Source organism: Podarcis tiliguerta (assembly GCF_965153285.1).
Source record: "Podarcis tiliguerta genome assembly, chromosome: 9".
Taxonomy (NCBI): Eukaryota; Metazoa; Chordata; class Lepidosauria; order Squamata; family Lacertidae; genus Podarcis; species Podarcis tiliguerta.
This window is the reverse complement of record NC_139542.1, coordinates 56,464,806-56,482,050: the sequence shown is the minus strand read 5'-3', so window position 1 is coordinate 56,482,050 and position 17,245 is coordinate 56,464,806. Positions and strand designations below refer to the sequence as shown.

The 17,245-nt window shown below is 38.7% G+C and overlaps 1 protein-coding gene across 8 annotated transcripts in view; it reads left to right on the top strand.

Annotated features, from left to right (window-relative positions):
- ATP8A1 (ATPase phospholipid transporting 8A1) overlaps nucleotides 1-17,245 on the top strand; it is a 74,105-nt gene that overhangs the window by 47,771 nt on the left and 9,089 nt on the right. For all 8 annotated transcript variants that reach the window (XM_083458052.1, XM_083458050.1, XM_083458053.1 and 5 more), the window contains 13 exons: nucleotides 1,136-1,220; nucleotides 2,474-2,613; nucleotides 3,685-3,823; nucleotides 5,694-5,758; nucleotides 7,688-7,860; nucleotides 8,826-9,009; nucleotides 9,106-9,216; nucleotides 11,155-11,229; nucleotides 11,331-11,453; nucleotides 14,074-14,152; nucleotides 14,865-14,926; nucleotides 15,501-15,557; nucleotides 16,340-16,447. In XM_083458052.1, coding sequence (XP_083314178.1) covers nucleotides 1,136-1,220; nucleotides 2,474-2,613; nucleotides 3,685-3,823; nucleotides 5,694-5,758; nucleotides 7,688-7,860; nucleotides 8,826-9,009; nucleotides 9,106-9,216; nucleotides 11,155-11,229; nucleotides 11,331-11,453; nucleotides 14,074-14,152; nucleotides 14,865-14,926; nucleotides 15,501-15,557; nucleotides 16,340-16,447 — 1,401 coding nt within the window. The remainder of the gene's footprint in view (nucleotides 1-1,135; nucleotides 1,221-2,473; nucleotides 2,614-3,684; nucleotides 3,824-5,693; nucleotides 5,759-7,687; nucleotides 7,861-8,825; nucleotides 9,010-9,105; nucleotides 9,217-11,154; nucleotides 11,230-11,330; nucleotides 11,454-14,073; nucleotides 14,153-14,864; nucleotides 14,927-15,500; nucleotides 15,558-16,339; nucleotides 16,448-17,245) is intronic.

Sequence of the window (17,245 nt, the reverse complement as noted above, 5' to 3'; positions counted from 1 at the left end):
AAATATATGAGAAGAAAGGGTGATAAAGGGAAGGCAAATGGCAGCTAAATGGCATGTTTAGGGTATATGTCAATTAGAGGCACTACTGTGGGTTAAAGAGTCCTGTAGACTGTACCTATTTAATAAGGAAGTATATAGCCTGGGACAATCCCGCAGTGACATAAGCACCAAACATTTGCAGTACAGCTCCCATAAATCAATTCTGGGCTGCATCAATAGGAGTATAGCATCTAGATCAAGGGAAGTTATAGTGCCACTGTATTCTGCTCTGGTCAGACCTCACCTGGAGTACTGTGTCCAGTTCTGGGCACCACAGTTCAAGAAGGACACTGACAAACTAGAACGTGTACAGAGGAGGGCAACCAAAATGGTCAAAGGCCTGGAAACAATGCCTTATGAGGATCGGCTAAGGGAGCTGGGCATGTTTAGCCTGGAGAAGAGGAGGTTAAGGGGTGATATGATAGCCATGTTCAAATATATAAAAGGATGTCACATAGAGGAGGGAGAAAGGTTGTTTTCTGCTGCTCCAGAGAAGCGGACACGGAGCAATGGATACAAACTACAAGAAAGAAGATTCCACCTAAACATTAGGAAGAACTTCCTGACAGTAAGAGCTGTTCGACAGTGGAATTTGCTGCCAAGGAGTGTGGTGGAGTCTCCTTCTTTGGAGGTCTTTAAGCAGAGGCTTGACAACCATATGTCAGGAGTGCTCTGATGGTGTTTCCTGCTTGGCAGGGAGTTGGACTCGATGACCCTTGTGGTCTCTTCCAACTCTATGATTCTATGATTCTATGATCAGTTACATATCAAATGTGCAACTGACCCACATACTACAGTAAAGGCTGTGAATATTGGCTGTATATTGTGTGTATTGCACTGGTGCAAATACAACTGCTACAGAATTTGTTGAGTAACAGGAATCAAAAATCCGCTTTTCAGTCATAACCTTAAAAAACATTTGTGTGTGACTTTTTTCTGAAAAGCGTTATACGAATATTCTGCATAAATAAATTAAAAACAGTATGATGATTTACAATTGGACTGTAGTTATTACAGAAATGCATTTCCTCTTTTAATTTTTTCCCCATTGCTTTGTAAAAGAAATCTTGCTTCAGTTTGTTTTGTTCCATTATAGGACACAGTAATTTATGATCGCCTGGCTGAAAATTCAAGATACAAGGAAATTACCCTGAAACATTTAGAGCTGTTTGCTACAGAAGGTATTCTTATTTGCATAATAGTTGGTTATGTATAAAACCATTAATGTAATAACAATACTATGATTTTGTAACAATTGGTGGTTATTGTAAAAGAGCCCTCACTTTCTTCATTGAAGTTCATGCAATGTAATGTAGTGGTTCTTCCTTTTTCATCGGGACTGAGAGATGCCTTTACGCATGTACATAGATTGATTCCTCTTCTGTTAATTTCTCTGCTTTTGATTACATTAGTTTGGTAGATGAATGTGTGAAATGATCTCATTGAGAAGCATAGTGTTTGAGGGAATGTGAGGGAATGTGAAAGGTGTGTCTGTGGGTATTATGCTCCCGTTGGTCCCTTCACACATGTAAGTAGCAATACGATGCAACAGTTATCAAAGGAAAAAGAGCTTGTGCGAACAAATACAAAATTTTAGTTCATCTTGAAATTTAAGATTTTGATTGGTTCAAAAACATCTGATACATTTAGCAATTACCTATACCCCAAACCAGGTGCACTTCTCTTATAAAGGAGGTGGTGATTTTTCATGGAAGAGTAGCAGATTGGTGGCAAATGTTTGCAATTATGTTGTCAGATGCTCACATACAAGCTGGCTGTCCTCTGAGAGGAATACTATCTTTGTAATGGAGTGGTCACATTCTTTTGGATTCATTATAACTAATTATCCAGACGCAATATCATTTCTCATTTCCATATGTTGGTGTATTAATCAAATTAGCACAATACTTTTGTGTTTATTTTGTATGATTTACTTGTATGTCTTTATTCTGCTTTCCTAAATATATTTTTTTTGTTTTAAGAAGAATAGTTTGTGCTTTGGTGTTCTGAACACCTTTCCTTGACTTGAGTTGTAATACTGTATAGGAGGAGGGGTGGGGTGGTTTGAAAGTTATGGTAGTCCCCATTGTTTCTAATGTACCTGAATACCTGTGAACATTTGGATTGAAACACTAACGTGAAGCTACTATATACTGGAAGAATCTGGAGTTATGATGTGCTGTTTTTTAGAAGAAGCAGGGGGTGCATCATATGAGGTTTAGATGTTACTTCTGTCTGAATATCAGTGTAAGATAAAAATGGTTCTGTGGCTATTTTATATATTCAGGAAGCATTTTTTTGTTTCCAGATTCTATACTACAAACTCAGATGATAAAGGATATTTTTGATGTGAGGTACCATATGAAACCAATATTGTAAAATGATAAAGAAATGAATAATTATCGAACCTTGTATGACCATTTTATTTCCTTAGGCTTGAGAACACTTTGTTTTGCTGTTGCTGAGATTTCAGAAAACGACTACCGAGAGTGGCTAAACATCTATCAAAGAGCTGCAACTGCTGTACAAAACAGAGCGCTGAAACTTGAAGAGAGTTATGAACTAATTGAAAAAGTAGGTGTTGTGTGTTGCCTGAATATGTTACTTGTATCTGGCATATCTTGCACCTTTTGAAGCTAATGCTGATCATGTTTAGAATTTTATTGCATCTCAGTTTGCTCAAACAATGTTAAAAGAAGCCCAGTGCCCCTTTATACTGAGCTGAAAGGCGGTGAATTATGTGGAGCCATCCCTCAGTCTAGCTCTCTTGGTTGAGGCTGGGGAACAAATAACCAGCAGTTCGATCAGTGGGTTGCCCATCATCGGTAGCCAGCATAAAGCCCCCAAATAGGATGTTCCATGAGTGGCAAGGCAGCAGAACTGAGCCAGGCTGGATCCTGCGAATCAGACCTGATTTGGACATACTGTGCTAGCCTTGAGCAGATCCTGCCTCTCCACCTTCTACTAAAGATGTGGGATGGGGAGGGGAAGTGGTTTGAATGGTGCCATAAGTCTTTTTTGGAAAACCCAAAATATGGCCAATACACTGATGTGAAACAAAGCCTTTTTAATTTAATTTGTTAAGCTTCATCAAATAAAGCTTTTTATGCCTTGGGCTACTGGGCCTATGTACTTTGGCCTAGTCATTTATATACAAGGAAGCCTTGAAAGAGAGCTGAAGTTTTTCCCACTAAGGCCATCCCTTCCCAAATGTCTTGCCCATGTCCTCAAAAATACCACTACTGATAAATTGCCTAATGCCCCATGGATCTTCCAGAGTAGCAGGAAAGAGAATGAACTGTCTCAAAATGAATGATCACTTCTAAAAAAATGTTAAGGAAGCCAGAAAGATCCAGATGATTTCCTCCTGCTGCTGTTGCTGTTCCCAGAAAGAATGACTGTAAGAACAAATCAAAATAGGCATGAAGAGCAAAGCGTTGCAAATTATACATTAAGGCATTCAGCCCAATTCTAAGCAAACATTGAAAATAAGTGTCACTGAAATATTTCAAAGTAAATGCTTCTTTAGATTATGCTTATTTGCCCAGAGTCCCTGATTCTGTATTTATTTATTTTTTACATTCAAAACTGTATTTGTGGTGGTGGTGGTTGTTTAAAAACCTCTCTGATATGCTCTTTTCAAAGAATCTTCAGCTACTTGGAGCTACAGCCATAGAAGATAAGCTACAAGACCAAGTGCCTGAAACAATAGAAACGCTAATGAAAGCAGATATTAAAATTTGGATCCTTACTGGAGATAAGCAAGAGACTGCTATTAACATTGGTAATGTGTAAGACTTCAGTCTTCATGCTACATTGTTCTTTTAAGTTTTTAATAATAGTAAAATAATAATAATGGAAAGAAATATGCATTTGTGTACTGGAAACAAGTGAATGCTGCTCTTTCTGACCTAGACCTGCATTTACCCTAAAGGTGCCCTGAGATGCAGTTGTCACTTATGAGAAAGCGCTTCCTCTTAGCTACAGGCTAGGACGCAAAGATGAGAGACAGAGTGCCCTTGCCAAGCTAGATAGAAGGCAACAGGTTATTTCTGCCTTGAGAAAGAAGAAATAATGTCATTCACTGTGCTGCCTCTCCTTTCCCCCTTACACCCCCCCCCCGAGGTAGACTCATTGCTAAGGCACAAGCTAAACCCCAAAGTGGCTTTTTCTCTTGCCAGTTCACCATTAAGAGGAGCAAGCAAGACACTATTCACACTGCCCCTCCCTCTCTCCCCTGCCTGGGGGAGGCATGATCCAGAGAGCCTGACTACAAGTATCAAACCATCTTTTGCCCGTTGGTAGCGGCGGACATTCCTTCACAGGGTCCAGGTTCAGAATGCCTTTCTCCTCCTTCCCAGGAGAAGGAGTTGCTCTGCCCCCCAGTGTGACCCTCCCCATGGTCGAAGATACCGTATTTTTCGCTCCATAAGATGCACTTTTTCCCTCTTAAAAACTAAGGGGAAATGTCTGTGCATCTTATGGAGCGAATGTGTGGTCCCTGGAGCTAAATTGCTGGAGTGCGGCACACTCCTGAGCTGCTCTTTGGGGCTGGCGGGGGAAACCCCAGGTGCCAACAGAGCAGCCGGGGCTTCCCTCTCCAGCCCCGACAAGCTCTTGCTTAGCCGCGCGCAGCCTCCCCAGCCCGGGAGAGGCTGCGTGTGGCTGTCCCATAAGCCAGGAGAGCTTGCTGTCCTGGCTTCTGGGATTCAGAATATTTGTTTTCTTGTTTTCCTCTTCCAAAAACTAGGTGCTTCTTATGGTCTGGTGCGTCTTATAGAGCGAAAAATATGGTAGTTGGGGTCCTTTCAGGTCCTCAGGTGCCCTGTGTTTTCCTCTGCCCTTTTCATGAGTTTCATATCTGTCCTCTCCTCTTGTTGTTGTTGTTGTTGGTTGTTATATTGGGTGGGTATGCACATTTGTGAGTTTTCAGATCCCTTCCTTCACCTGTTTCTCTCTCCTTGCTTGCCCACTCCATCTGGTGTATCTGTTTGTTTGATTTCTTTTGTCACTGTTTCCCTCTCCCTTTTTGTGTCTGTGGGTTTGGGAGATCAGGTTGTTGGTCGCTTTATGGGGTAGGTTTGGTCAGTCAGGGTTTGCCCTGTGCCCTTTGGGGCCAGAACTGTGATCAGACCAGAGGTATGCTCACCTTACGCTGCGATACTTGCAATACAGGGCAAGTCTGTATGAAGAGACACGTTTTTCACAATTCCCGCACTCTCTGGAATACGGGATCACATTTGTGACAGGGATTGGAGAGGTGCTTTCTCTGATTCTGGCTCAGAGAGGAGCATGGCTCTGTCAGTTTTGTGCCTTTTTTGGTCTGATGCACAGCATCTAGCTGTTCTCCTTATGGCCGCCCCTGCTGGCTCACCACATTACAGCATGACAGAAAGAGGGCAAGAGATTGGACTGTACTGTCTCCCTCACCCAGAGCCTCACAAACAGATGCTTCCCCCCTTCCCCTGCAGTGGGAACTCCCCATATTCTTATCAAGGATGCACACATGAATATAATTGAAGATCCAATGTTGCAGGTGGCTGGCCCTGCTGGCAGGGATAGGGCAGAGGGCAGATAATCCCATAAATCCAGGCATAAAAGTCAAACACCAACACTAATTGCTCTTAATAAAATATTGTATTTCTTTCTAACAGGGCACTCATGTAAACTCTTGAGAAAGAACATGGGGCTACTTGTCATAAACGAAGGCTCTCTCGATGTAGGTATAATTGAGAAAAGCGTGCTAATGCCTATGTGCTACCATTTATAATGCATGGGTCTCTGGAAAAACTTTAAACCGTCAGTATGTGTTTGGATCAAATTACTAAAAAAATTTCAGACAGGTCTGATGGAAGTAAAAAAAAAATTGAATAAGATGTAAAAGTATGTTTAATTACTGTTGGAAATGATACGTTAAAAAAACTAATAAAAATTTATATATATATAAATTACTAAAAATATACAACATGCAGGAAAGCATGTATGTGGCTGACACATCCCCTGGTAGCATCTAATAAAAGAATTCAGCTTTTTCTTGCTGCTGCTCCAGTTCTTGTTCTTCTGCTTGGAAGGGGCAGGATAAGACTGAACACAATGAAGGTGTGTCACGTGTTTATTTTACTAGCTTTCATCAGAGAGAGAAATATGGGTCGGTGACAGCGATGCATCCTTGTAAAGTTGAGCCAGTCCCTGACTCAGCTCTCCTCACTTCAGATGCTTCCTAATTTGAGATTCAATGTAGCTGACTCTTTGTATGCCACCAGAGGGTGGTACTGAGTTACTGAACTTAAATGACATCCAAAAAGAACAGTAAGACAGGGACAATATGTAAAAATAGCAAGTGATAAGTGATACAAATTGAAGTACTGATACAGTATATTGGCTAAGAGTAAGAGCTATGCATCCATTCAAATCTCACCTCCGTAATAAACTTTATAGGTGGCCTTAGGCAAGCTATTACTCTATTAGCTTCAGCTCCTCAATCCCCATCTGCAATATAGGGATAAAAATAATAGCCTAATTTACATGGATGTTGAAGATGTTTTAAGTGACAAACTTTTGAATTGCAATAATGTGAAAATGCAAAAAAGAAGAAGAAAGGCTAGGCATAGTTAATACTTGGAAATTCTGTGGATTTCCATAACATTATTCTTCATAGTAGTAAGGTAAAGGTAAAGGGACCCCTGACCGTTAGGTCCAGTCGTGGCCGACTCGGGGGTTGCGGCGCTCATCTCGCTTTATTGGCCGAGGGAGCCGGCGTACAGCTTCCGGGTCATGTGGCCAGCATGACTAAGCCGCTTCTGGCGAACCAGAGCAGCGCACGGAAACGCTGTTTACCTTCCCACCGGAGTGGTACCTATTTATCTACTTGCACTTTGACGTGCTTTTGAACTGCTAGGTTGTCAGGAGCAGGGACCGAGCAACGGGAGCTCACCCCGTCACGGGGATTTGAACCACCGACCTTCTGATTGGCAAGTCCTAGGCTCTGTGGTTTAACCCACAGCGCCACCCAAGTCCCTTCTTAGTAGTAGGATGTGCTTAAAAATTGAATTCCTTGCTGTGGGTCCCATTATACTGAAATGGCATAATTTGATCAGTTCCTGAAAACGGAGAACACAAATGAACATTGAGAATCTGATTTTAAGATAGCTTGCACCCATACGGTTCATGGCTAAAATAGTAAATGCCATTCATCTGATGGGGGGAAATGAAAGAACTACAAATGTTATAAATCATGGAATTTACATTTCTGTAGGTCAGTGGTCACGAGGCTTTATGGGTCAGTAGGCACTGGTAATAATACTCCTAGCTAATGAATCTGTAATAAAAGGCAACAGGTTACATCAATGTAATCCCACTGAACTTGATAGCAGTATACCTGTGTATGGTAAAAAAAGTCATCCACTAAATATCATCCCAAGAGGGTCTCCTGGCTTTTACAGTGGGATTTTTATTTTCCCTGGCTATTTTGTGGCAATACTGATGTGGTCCTTATTCATCTTTGTTGTTTTAAAAGCTACTGATGTATTAGTTACATCAAGGCAGAATATAATAGTTTCATAGTTAACTGATAAATGTATATCAAAAGTATAAAACTGTTCAACAGAATTGAAGTGATTCATATTTTTGGTGGTGATTTTTTTTATAGGCAACAAGAGAGACGTTAAGCAATCATTGCAGCACTCTTGGTGATGCTTTGAGGAAAGAAAATGATTTTGCTCTTATTATTGATGGCAAAACACTGAAGTATGCATTGACATTTGGTGTAAGGCAATATTTCCTCGATTTGGCTCTGTCGTGTAAAGCTGTTATTTGTTGCAGGTAAAACTTTGTCTTCTTGAAAACAAAGCATTCATACAATTTTGAGAGGTATAGCTCCTCAAAAAGTGTTATCTATTTTTAGAATAATTTAGGATATTAAGTAGTTTTTGGAGTGGGATTTTTTTTTTAAAGTACAATATGGGGGGGAAGGGCATAATTTTAACAGTCTGCTACAGTGCCATGTGTCCTTTTTCCCCAGGACATGACCTCTTTTGGGGGGTAAAATTTGGGACAATCTGCATTTATTTGCTTTTAATGGCCATTTTGCTCTTCAAAATATGGCAACCCTACACTTAAAAATATAGTTATACAGTGGTGCCTCGCAAGACGAAATTAATTCGTTCTGCGAGTTTTTTCGTCTTGTGAATTTTTTTGTCTTGCAAAGCACCGCTGTGTATTGACAGTTTCCCATAGGAATGCATTGGCGGTTTTTAAAAAAAGGCGCAAGACGTTTCATCTTGCGAAGCAAGCCCATAGGGAAATCCGTCTTGCGAAGCAACTCAGAAAACGAAAAACTCTTTCATCCTGCGAGTTTTTCGTCTTCCGAGGCATTCGTCTTGCGAGGTACCACTGTATGAAACATTTGTTCTTTTGTATTGCATGTGATATGATCGACAGTCATAATTTCTTAGCAATACCATATTTCCTAAATTTCCTAAAGCCTGCCAACTAATTTGGAGATTGGCCTCAGTTCATGCTGGTGCCAGGCTACCATAATTTACTGATTTTGGTTTCTTTTGGCTTCTCAGTTTTCCAATCAGTTTCCTCCATTTCTTTTTCAGTTTGTGAATCTTTTTTTAAAAAAAAAAAAAAACACTACATGAAAAAACAATGGCTTCCAGTGTAATGTGAAATCATAGAAGTTACATAAAAAGCATGCATTAGCAATTGTGATTTTCTTTGCTGCCTTACATTTAGAAAAATAAAATGGTAAAATGGAATTTCTCAAAACATTTCTTTTATAGAGTTTCACCTCTTCAGAAATCTGAAGTTGTAGAAATGGTCAAAAAGCAGGTAAAAGTGGTAACACTGGCAATTGGCGATGGAGCAAATGATGTTAGCATGATACAAACAGCACATGTTGGTGTTGGCATTAGTGGCAATGAAGGGTTACAAGCAGCTAATTCTTCAGATTATTCAATAGCTCAGGTAAATCCCTTGATAAATGAACTTTTAAAAGACAGTTGTTTCAAGTGATAGATGCTGTGTACATATACCTAAACTTATTTCCATTATCATTTATAGTTCAAGTACTTGAAGAACTTACTATTGGTCCATGGTGCCTGGAATTACAGCAGAATTGCTAAATGCATCCTATACTGCTTCTACAAGAATATTGTCCTTTATATTATTGAGGTAATTATGGCATCCTATGCCAGAATATTTCTTTTCAAATTGGAGCAATGTTTGAACTTTTAAAAAAACCATCTACAAAGTGTAGAATTATTCTGTGTGTATTTTTTGTGCATTTTACAGGGGTTGCCAGCACTGTGTTTGCAGGCTCCTATTCGCTCACAAGTACTTCCTCTTGCCATACCTAGCCAACTGTGAATAGTCTCAGTAAATCTGCTCAAAAATCCACAGTGCATGAGGCTGCTTGCTCTTCCTGCTCTGCTCCTGTTTGCACTGACTTAGCCTCTCCTACATGCCCCCATAGCAGCCATCTTATGTTATGCCACACCCCATGGCAGCCATTTTATGACTGCTGCCCACGGCTCTTTCTCAAAATTCTACATGTACTGACTGGTCCATGAAGATTGGCAACCCATATATATATATATATATATATATATATATATATATTCTATTTTGATATGTAAAACCCAGTTCAAAATAGAAATACTAATTACTGGTTGCCAATATGAAAGCAGCACACATTTTTACATATTTGTTTTATGGTTTATTGTGTCTAAGGCACATCATAATAACATAATTAAAATGAATAAAAATAAATATATATACGCTGTGCTTCATCTTCTAAAGATGATGATCTACTTCAGCAGGAAATCAGTTAATTTTCATCTCCAGCAGGACGCATTTTTCACAAATGTGGGATCAATATGGGAATTGTGGTGCATAGGCAAACTCAGGCCTCCAGGTGTTTTGGGACTACAACTCCCATCATCCCTGAACACTAGTCCTTTTAGCTGGGGATGATGGGAGGTGTAGTCCCAAAACATCTGGAGGCCCGAGTTTGACTATGCCTGACCTACCTCATGGAAAAGGCCTGGCACTCAGTTGACATGTGCAGAGCCTTTAAAAAGAGCATAGTTAGAACCAAACCACACCGTCTCACTGAGACCTTGTTTGTCTCCTTCCATCCCACTACTCTGAGCAAGGTGTCGTCCACAGTCGTACCTTGGATCCCGAATGCCTTGCGAGTCGAACGTTTTGGCTCCCAAACGCCGCAAACCCAGAAGTGAGTGTTCGGTTTGCAAACGTTCTTTGGAACCCGAACGTCCGACGGGGCTTCCAATCGGAAGCCGCGCCTTGGCTTCTGAACGTTTTGGAAGTCGAACGGACTTCTGGAACTGATTCTGTTCGACTTCTGAGGTACCGCCGTACATGGAAAACTTTAATAGGCCCTTGCCTATTTAAATCAAGTAATCCTTACATTTTGTTAATCCTTTAGCAATTTGAATTCCTACGTGTCTGTTCAGCATCCATGAGGATCAGAAATGTACTATTTTAAAAATAAAATTAGAACCAGGTTCCCTTGTGGCCCCTCAAAATATTGTGCGTTAAAAGACCAAATTGTTCACAGAAACCAGTCACATCCTTATAAACTGAGAATTTATAACAATGCATACAATTGTGACGTTAAACAAAACATGGACCACAGCTAAGTCTGTGTCACATTGATTGCTAATTTCATTTTACTAACTTGCTCTTTTTAAACATATATCAATATTTGTACTGTGAAATATTTTAAATCAATATAATATATTTTGAATTCAAAAGAGAAAAAAATGGACAATGGTAAGGTATACTTCTGAGTGGAATTGTCTTTTTGTGAGCCATTAATATTGTTATATTTTAAATTTATAAGGATTTTAGTGCTTTTTCATTTAAAGTGAGTGTGGTTTGTTACACATTAAAAATTTAGTTTAAATGGATATAGAATTGACTCCTCAATTGTGTTTTATTGTATGGTCTAATTAAATACTAAAGTGTTATTTCCCCCCGATTTTATTGCTGAAATTGAAACTTTGCTCAAATTTAACAACACATTTTAAGAGTTAACACCAAATGTGTCCAAATAAGACTGATGAGCTTCAAAAATCTCTTCCTCAGATATGGTTTGCATTTGTCAATGGATTTTCTGGGCAAATACTGTTTGAAAGATGGTGCATAGGACTTTACAATGTGGTAAGATATTGTACCCTATTTAGTCTGACATTTGAATTACTGTTAAAATACACTGATTTCTTAACAAATTGATCCCATGGTGTGTTTTGTTTATATGTTAGATGTTTACAGCCATGCCCCCACTGACTCTTGGAATATTTGAGAGATCCTGTCGAAAAGAAAATATGCTAAAATACCCCGAATTATACAAGACTTCTCAAAATGCCCTGGATTTCAACTCTAAGGTAGAAAATAGTTTAGTTATCTTTAGAATAGCATCATATGAATGTATATCCTGTTTCAGTTCTGCATGATTAAAAAGGATTAAATATATGATTAATAATGAAACTATTTTACATCACCACCAGACTGTAAAATAATTGAATCAAACGTCACAAAAATGCAATCCACAAATTGCTATGTTGCACTAATTTCCCCCTCCATCTTAACGACTGCATAAATAGCAGAGACCCAGCAAGCCTCAAACACACCTTAACTCTGGACCTGGTAGCATACATGAATTTTGTGCCAGGGCTGCTTGCAGCCACATGGACACTAGACTATGCAGTATCCTGGAGGCCAGGTAAGGCTGCAACTTGACTACAAGCATGGGTGAAATAGACCTCAAATTCCTTTCTTCTGCTGCCGGATGGATTCTGTCTGTCAGTGGGGAGGACAGTATTGAATACCATATTTAAAATGAAAATGGCACATGTTTTCATACTTGTCATTCGTGGTATTGGATTTTTTCTTTAAAACGTTTGATACCATATTTTAATCTTTTTTGTGTTTTATTCCCATTTATTCTATGGTATTTTGGATTTTAAATGTTTGAATTTTAAACTTCCATATTTTATTTTAAATATTTTTAATTAATTTGTCAACAAAGATAAAAAACAAACACAACAACAAAGGAAACTATAGATAGAAGCAATATCCAATCCATAAAATGGGATTCTCTGAATCTCATCTCCCCACCCCCGGTTCCTTAATTTTCTTTTTCAACTGCATATCATTTCTACTCCAAATTCTACCTCAAATTTCTTACATTATTTCTAAAATTACAAGTGTTCTTAAAATCCTGCCAATGTATTAGCCTCTTTACAGTACTTTTGTAAGTACATAATAAACATTTCCCATTCTTTTTTCAATTTCTTGTCGTCTTCTTTTCTGTGCTTTCCAGTTAATTTAGCCGTTTCAGCGTAGTCCATTAACTTGGTTTGCCAATCTTCTTTGGTCGGGACTGCTTCCTCTTTCCACCTTTGGGCTAACAGTATCCAGGCGGCCTAAACTTCCATATTTTAAAGCTTTTTAAAATTGCTTTTTACAAAGTATGTCAAAGTGACTTACACAATCAGTACGGAGCATAAAACAAAAACAAAAAAGGCAAACTCGTTTTTTTATTCGTAGAGTATGTTCTTGTTCTTTGCATTTATTTTGTTGTTGGTCAATGGTCAGTTGCTCATAGTCAAGCCTGGTTAGTACTTATGATGGGAGAATAACCATATAGACTAAACATGCCCCAAGTAGTGCAACAAATAATGTGAAAGCTAAATAAACTGTTCCAAACTTTTAGCAAATTCGGATTAGGTTCTCATATTCATATGATAAACAGTGTTTTTGCAGAATATTTGAAGATTCTTTTTAGTTGTGCGAGTCTCTCCGTTGTGATGCTTTTAATTCTTTGTTAGTTTTAGAAAGCTTTTGATTTTGCTGGGTTTATTTTGAGTAAGTTTTCTGAATAAACGCTTACAAGCTACCTGCGGAGACAGAATGGTTGATTCAGGCTTGATGTGCAGAGGATCTGGAATCATTTGTTGCGTGGGTTTGTTATGTTAAAAAGGGTCAGAGTTTGTGGAGCCACTACGGAGGTTAAAGGATTAGCATGTAACAATAAGTACTGGTCAGGAAAATGGAAAAGTAGGCCTAATTTTCTTGCATCCACCTGTGCCTTCTGTCAAATAAAACTTGTGGCAATGGCATAGCAAGGAGGAGAGAGAAAGGTTAATGAACAACACAAGTTCAAATGTGCTAAAGTATTGTGGCGTAAATTGGATCATACAACCTTACCTACTTGGGGAAAGTAACAAAGAAGTTGGAGACATAGTGGAACATTTTTTGAGGCAGGCAACTCAATTTCTGTTGTTTGAGCAACTTAAAACTATTAATGCCCTTCTGTTCAACACAATAAAGATTATGTTTTGGGAAAGTATATCTGATTATAAAACATGGGTATCTATTATATGAAAGAATTTACCAAAAGCTCTCTTCTTACTTTGTTTTTATATAATGTACAAAATGCTGGGTTTCTGCGTTTGACTAGACTTGACACATTTTAGCAGGTGTTTCTAACACACATATAGTGAAAAGAAACAATTATAGAAAAAAGTGTGTAATGAAGAAAACGTCTGTGTGTGCCAACAACTAATTCATTTCTCTCTTTTTTCTTTTCACTCTATATTTTGAAATTGTTGTTTTATCATCTGTCCTCATGTTATACTGATTAGGATATAGAATAAAACCACAAACACTTAATGCTTAATGCTAATTTAGTGCATAATCAGTTAGTAGAACAAAGATGGTTTTACAATTTGGCTTTGCTTTTTCTATAGAAGGCATTCATTTCTTTAAAAACTAAAAAATTAAAAGTGAAAGATAGTGAACATCTTTCGAGAAACATAAACATAAATAAATGACCCATGAAGGGCTGTGAGGCAGAAAATGCATCAGTTATATTAGTTCTTAGCAGTGGTTCTTAGTGGTTTGAAAAACACATTTTCTGAATCTAACTAAAAGATAAAAAGAAGGTCAGAGTTCACACAGTTTTACCTCAAATGGTTCTCAGGAATGTTTGTTTTCCCTTAGGTTTTCTGGGTTCATTGTTTAAATGGCCTCTTCCACTCAGTAATTCTGTTTTGGTTTCCACTAAAAGCCATCCAGTATGGTAAGTAAATGAAATACAGAATTTGAAAATACTGTATGTATTTAAAATGGCAATATCCAGGGTTACACTAAAGCAAATTCTGTATTGTGATCTTAAATGTGGTCTTCTAACAGTTGAAAATTATACAATATCATCCCTTTTTCGGTTTGGGGAGCTAAAACATCTTTTTAAATTGCTAGTGTCATGTGATTTGGGGTATAATTGTTATGTAATAATGCAACAATGTTACACTAGTCTTATTTTAATACATATCAATAGAAGTTCTTTTCGGATCTGTCTTCTTTCAAGCTGCATAGAGGGTCTTTTTCCAAACTGTGTTGCTGGAGAACTAGGAGTTTATTCAACTTGTAGAGGTTATTTATATTTACTCAGCTTGTAGTAAAAACAAAAACAGAAATGAGATTCATCAGGCATGACTTGTTTTTGAGAAACCCACAGCATCCTTTTCTAAGTGCTCATAGACCAACCATTTAATTATCTGATCTAGGACCTTACATAGTATGGATGCCAAGCTGACCGGTCAGTGGTTACTTAGGTCTTATTTGATGGGGACAACAAACTGACCATATTCTGCCTCAAATTAAAATTGTTTTGTCCATGGAAAGAAACTCAAGGAAAACAGTTCTTTGGCAATTTAAGCAGAAATTTATATTATAGAATCATTTCCATAAATAACCCCCATTTTAATATTTCCGATGTTGTTATCTTACAGATACTGTATTTGCCAGTGGTAAAACTTCAGACTATTTGCTTTTGGGAAACACAGTATATACCGTAAGTATTGCTAATGTGAATGTAACTTGTGTCCTAGGCAGAAGAGTATGCTAGAAATTTGATACTGGGTGATTCTTTATTCCAGTCTTAATATTATTATTTTAGCCTGTGGGTTGGTTGGTTGGTTGGTTGGTTGGTTGGTTGAATGGTTGAATGATGGATTGATTTCACCAATTTATATACCATTTAACAAGGTATAAGCACTGTCTCTAAGCAGTATACAATAAGGTTAACACAAAAAACCAATCAATACAATACATAAAATTAATTAAAGTGAACTATAAAATCAGAAAACTTATATTTGTGCACCCTGGGCAATCAGAGCAGGGTGTAAAACAACTTCTCACAAGAAGCCCGGGTAGCCTCCCTTCAGCAACCTGTCAGGTTCAGTGTGCTACATCTTGGCCAGCCCATTCCTCTCCAAATGGAGAGTCATCCATACCTCTTAAGACAGATTTAACCTGTTCACCTTTTGCATGCCATTCCAAAAGCAAATTTTGAAACGTCCTACTTGGAGTTGAAGCACTGTTATATTGGTTAAGGAAAAGTAGCTAATTTCTCTCTCTCTCTCTAGTTTGTAGTAATAACTGTGTGTTTAAAAGCTGGATTAGAGACTTCATATTGGACTTTGGTAAGAAATTATTTTTAAAATAGCTTGTGTTACAATATATAATAAAGCGATAAGTGTGAATTTACTGTAATTTATGTAACAGAGTGCGGGACACGGGTGGTGCTGTGGGTAAAAGCCTCAGCACCTAGGGCTTGCCAATCGAAAGGTCGGCGGTTCAAATCGCCGCAACGGGGTGCGCTCCTTTTGCTCGGTCCCAGCGCCTGCCAACCTAGCAGTTCGAAAGCACTCCCGGGTGCAAGTAGATAAATAGGGAACGCTTACTAGCGGGAAGGTAAACGGCGTTTCTGTGTGCGGCTCTGGCTCGCCAGAGCAGCGATGTCATGCTGGCCACATGACCCGGAAGTGTCTCCGGACAGCGCTGGCCCCCGGCCTCTTGAGTGAGATGGGCGCACAACCCTAGAGTCTGTCAAGACTGGCCCGTACGGGCAGGGGTACCTTTACCTTTACCTTATGTAACAGAGTACTGGCCTATATAGGTTGACGAGGGGTTAACTGGGTTGGGTTTATTCAAAGAACACCTGTGTAGAAATCGGCAATATTAATAGACAAAATAGGCATGTTAATCTGCAAATTCTGATAGCAATTAACCAAGGAAAAGAGGGAATGGGTTAGAATTGTAATCCTGCCTACCCAGAAGTAATTCCCATTGATTTCAGTGGGGCTTAATTCCCAGGTAGATAGAATGCAACCTTAGTCTGGCTCTAACCATAAAGGAAACATATTTTCTCCTATTGATCTATTTTGCAGGCTTGACTGTTTGATTTTTATTCTTTCTTTTCCAGTTCAGTCACATAGCAATATGGGGCAGCATTGCACTGTGGGTAGTATTTTTCGGAATCTACTCTTCCTTGTGGCCTCTAATTCCTATGGCCCCTGATATGTCTGGGGAGGTAATATTCGCCTTTTAACTAATTTCTGAATCTCTATGTAAAACCATACTTTTATTTTTGTTTGAGAATTGATTGGTTTGAGATTAACGACGTGCAGCCTATTATCTCTTCAGAACAAGCAGACTTTGGACATTTTGGCTTTGAGGTATCAGGTTTTCACAAGTTCTAAAACCACTGACAAGTCTTTTGTTTTGTTTTGTGTGTGTGTGACCAATAACAACAGTTAATTGTAATTTGCATTTAAAATTGTTGGCTATATATCCCTGGGAGCCAAGTTTGCATCAGATTCCATTTGGTTTCATAAGACCAAGAGGGAAGGGTTATAACCAGAAGAGACTTGGCATAAACCACGACTCTCATACATTAGTATAAATTTGTAAACCACCAACTGAAGAAAACAGAATCCGTCCTCAGAACAGGCTGCCCCTGTTAGCGCCATTGTCTAAAATGGATCAGTTTGCCATTCCCCAGCTGACCTGCCTATGTGCAGAGAGATGTGAAAAGTTTGAGACAAAAATGCTTCTACTGATCAAGGAGGGAGCTTTTTTGTACAGAAAGGAAGGAAATACCTCGGTGGGATTTTATTTTTTCTCCCTCTTCATCCAAATATACAAAGAGGCCTTCTGTCTTTAATGCGAATGTCGGCTTTAAATCTTTTAGTTTTGGATTAACTCTGCAAAAGAAAGAAAAAATGTGACAGGCTTTCAAATATGACGCAGAAAAACTTTTTCCCCCTTCAATTCATGTTCTTCGTTTGTAAAGCCAAAGGCTGGATTGACTGAATGGTAGGCGCCAGTT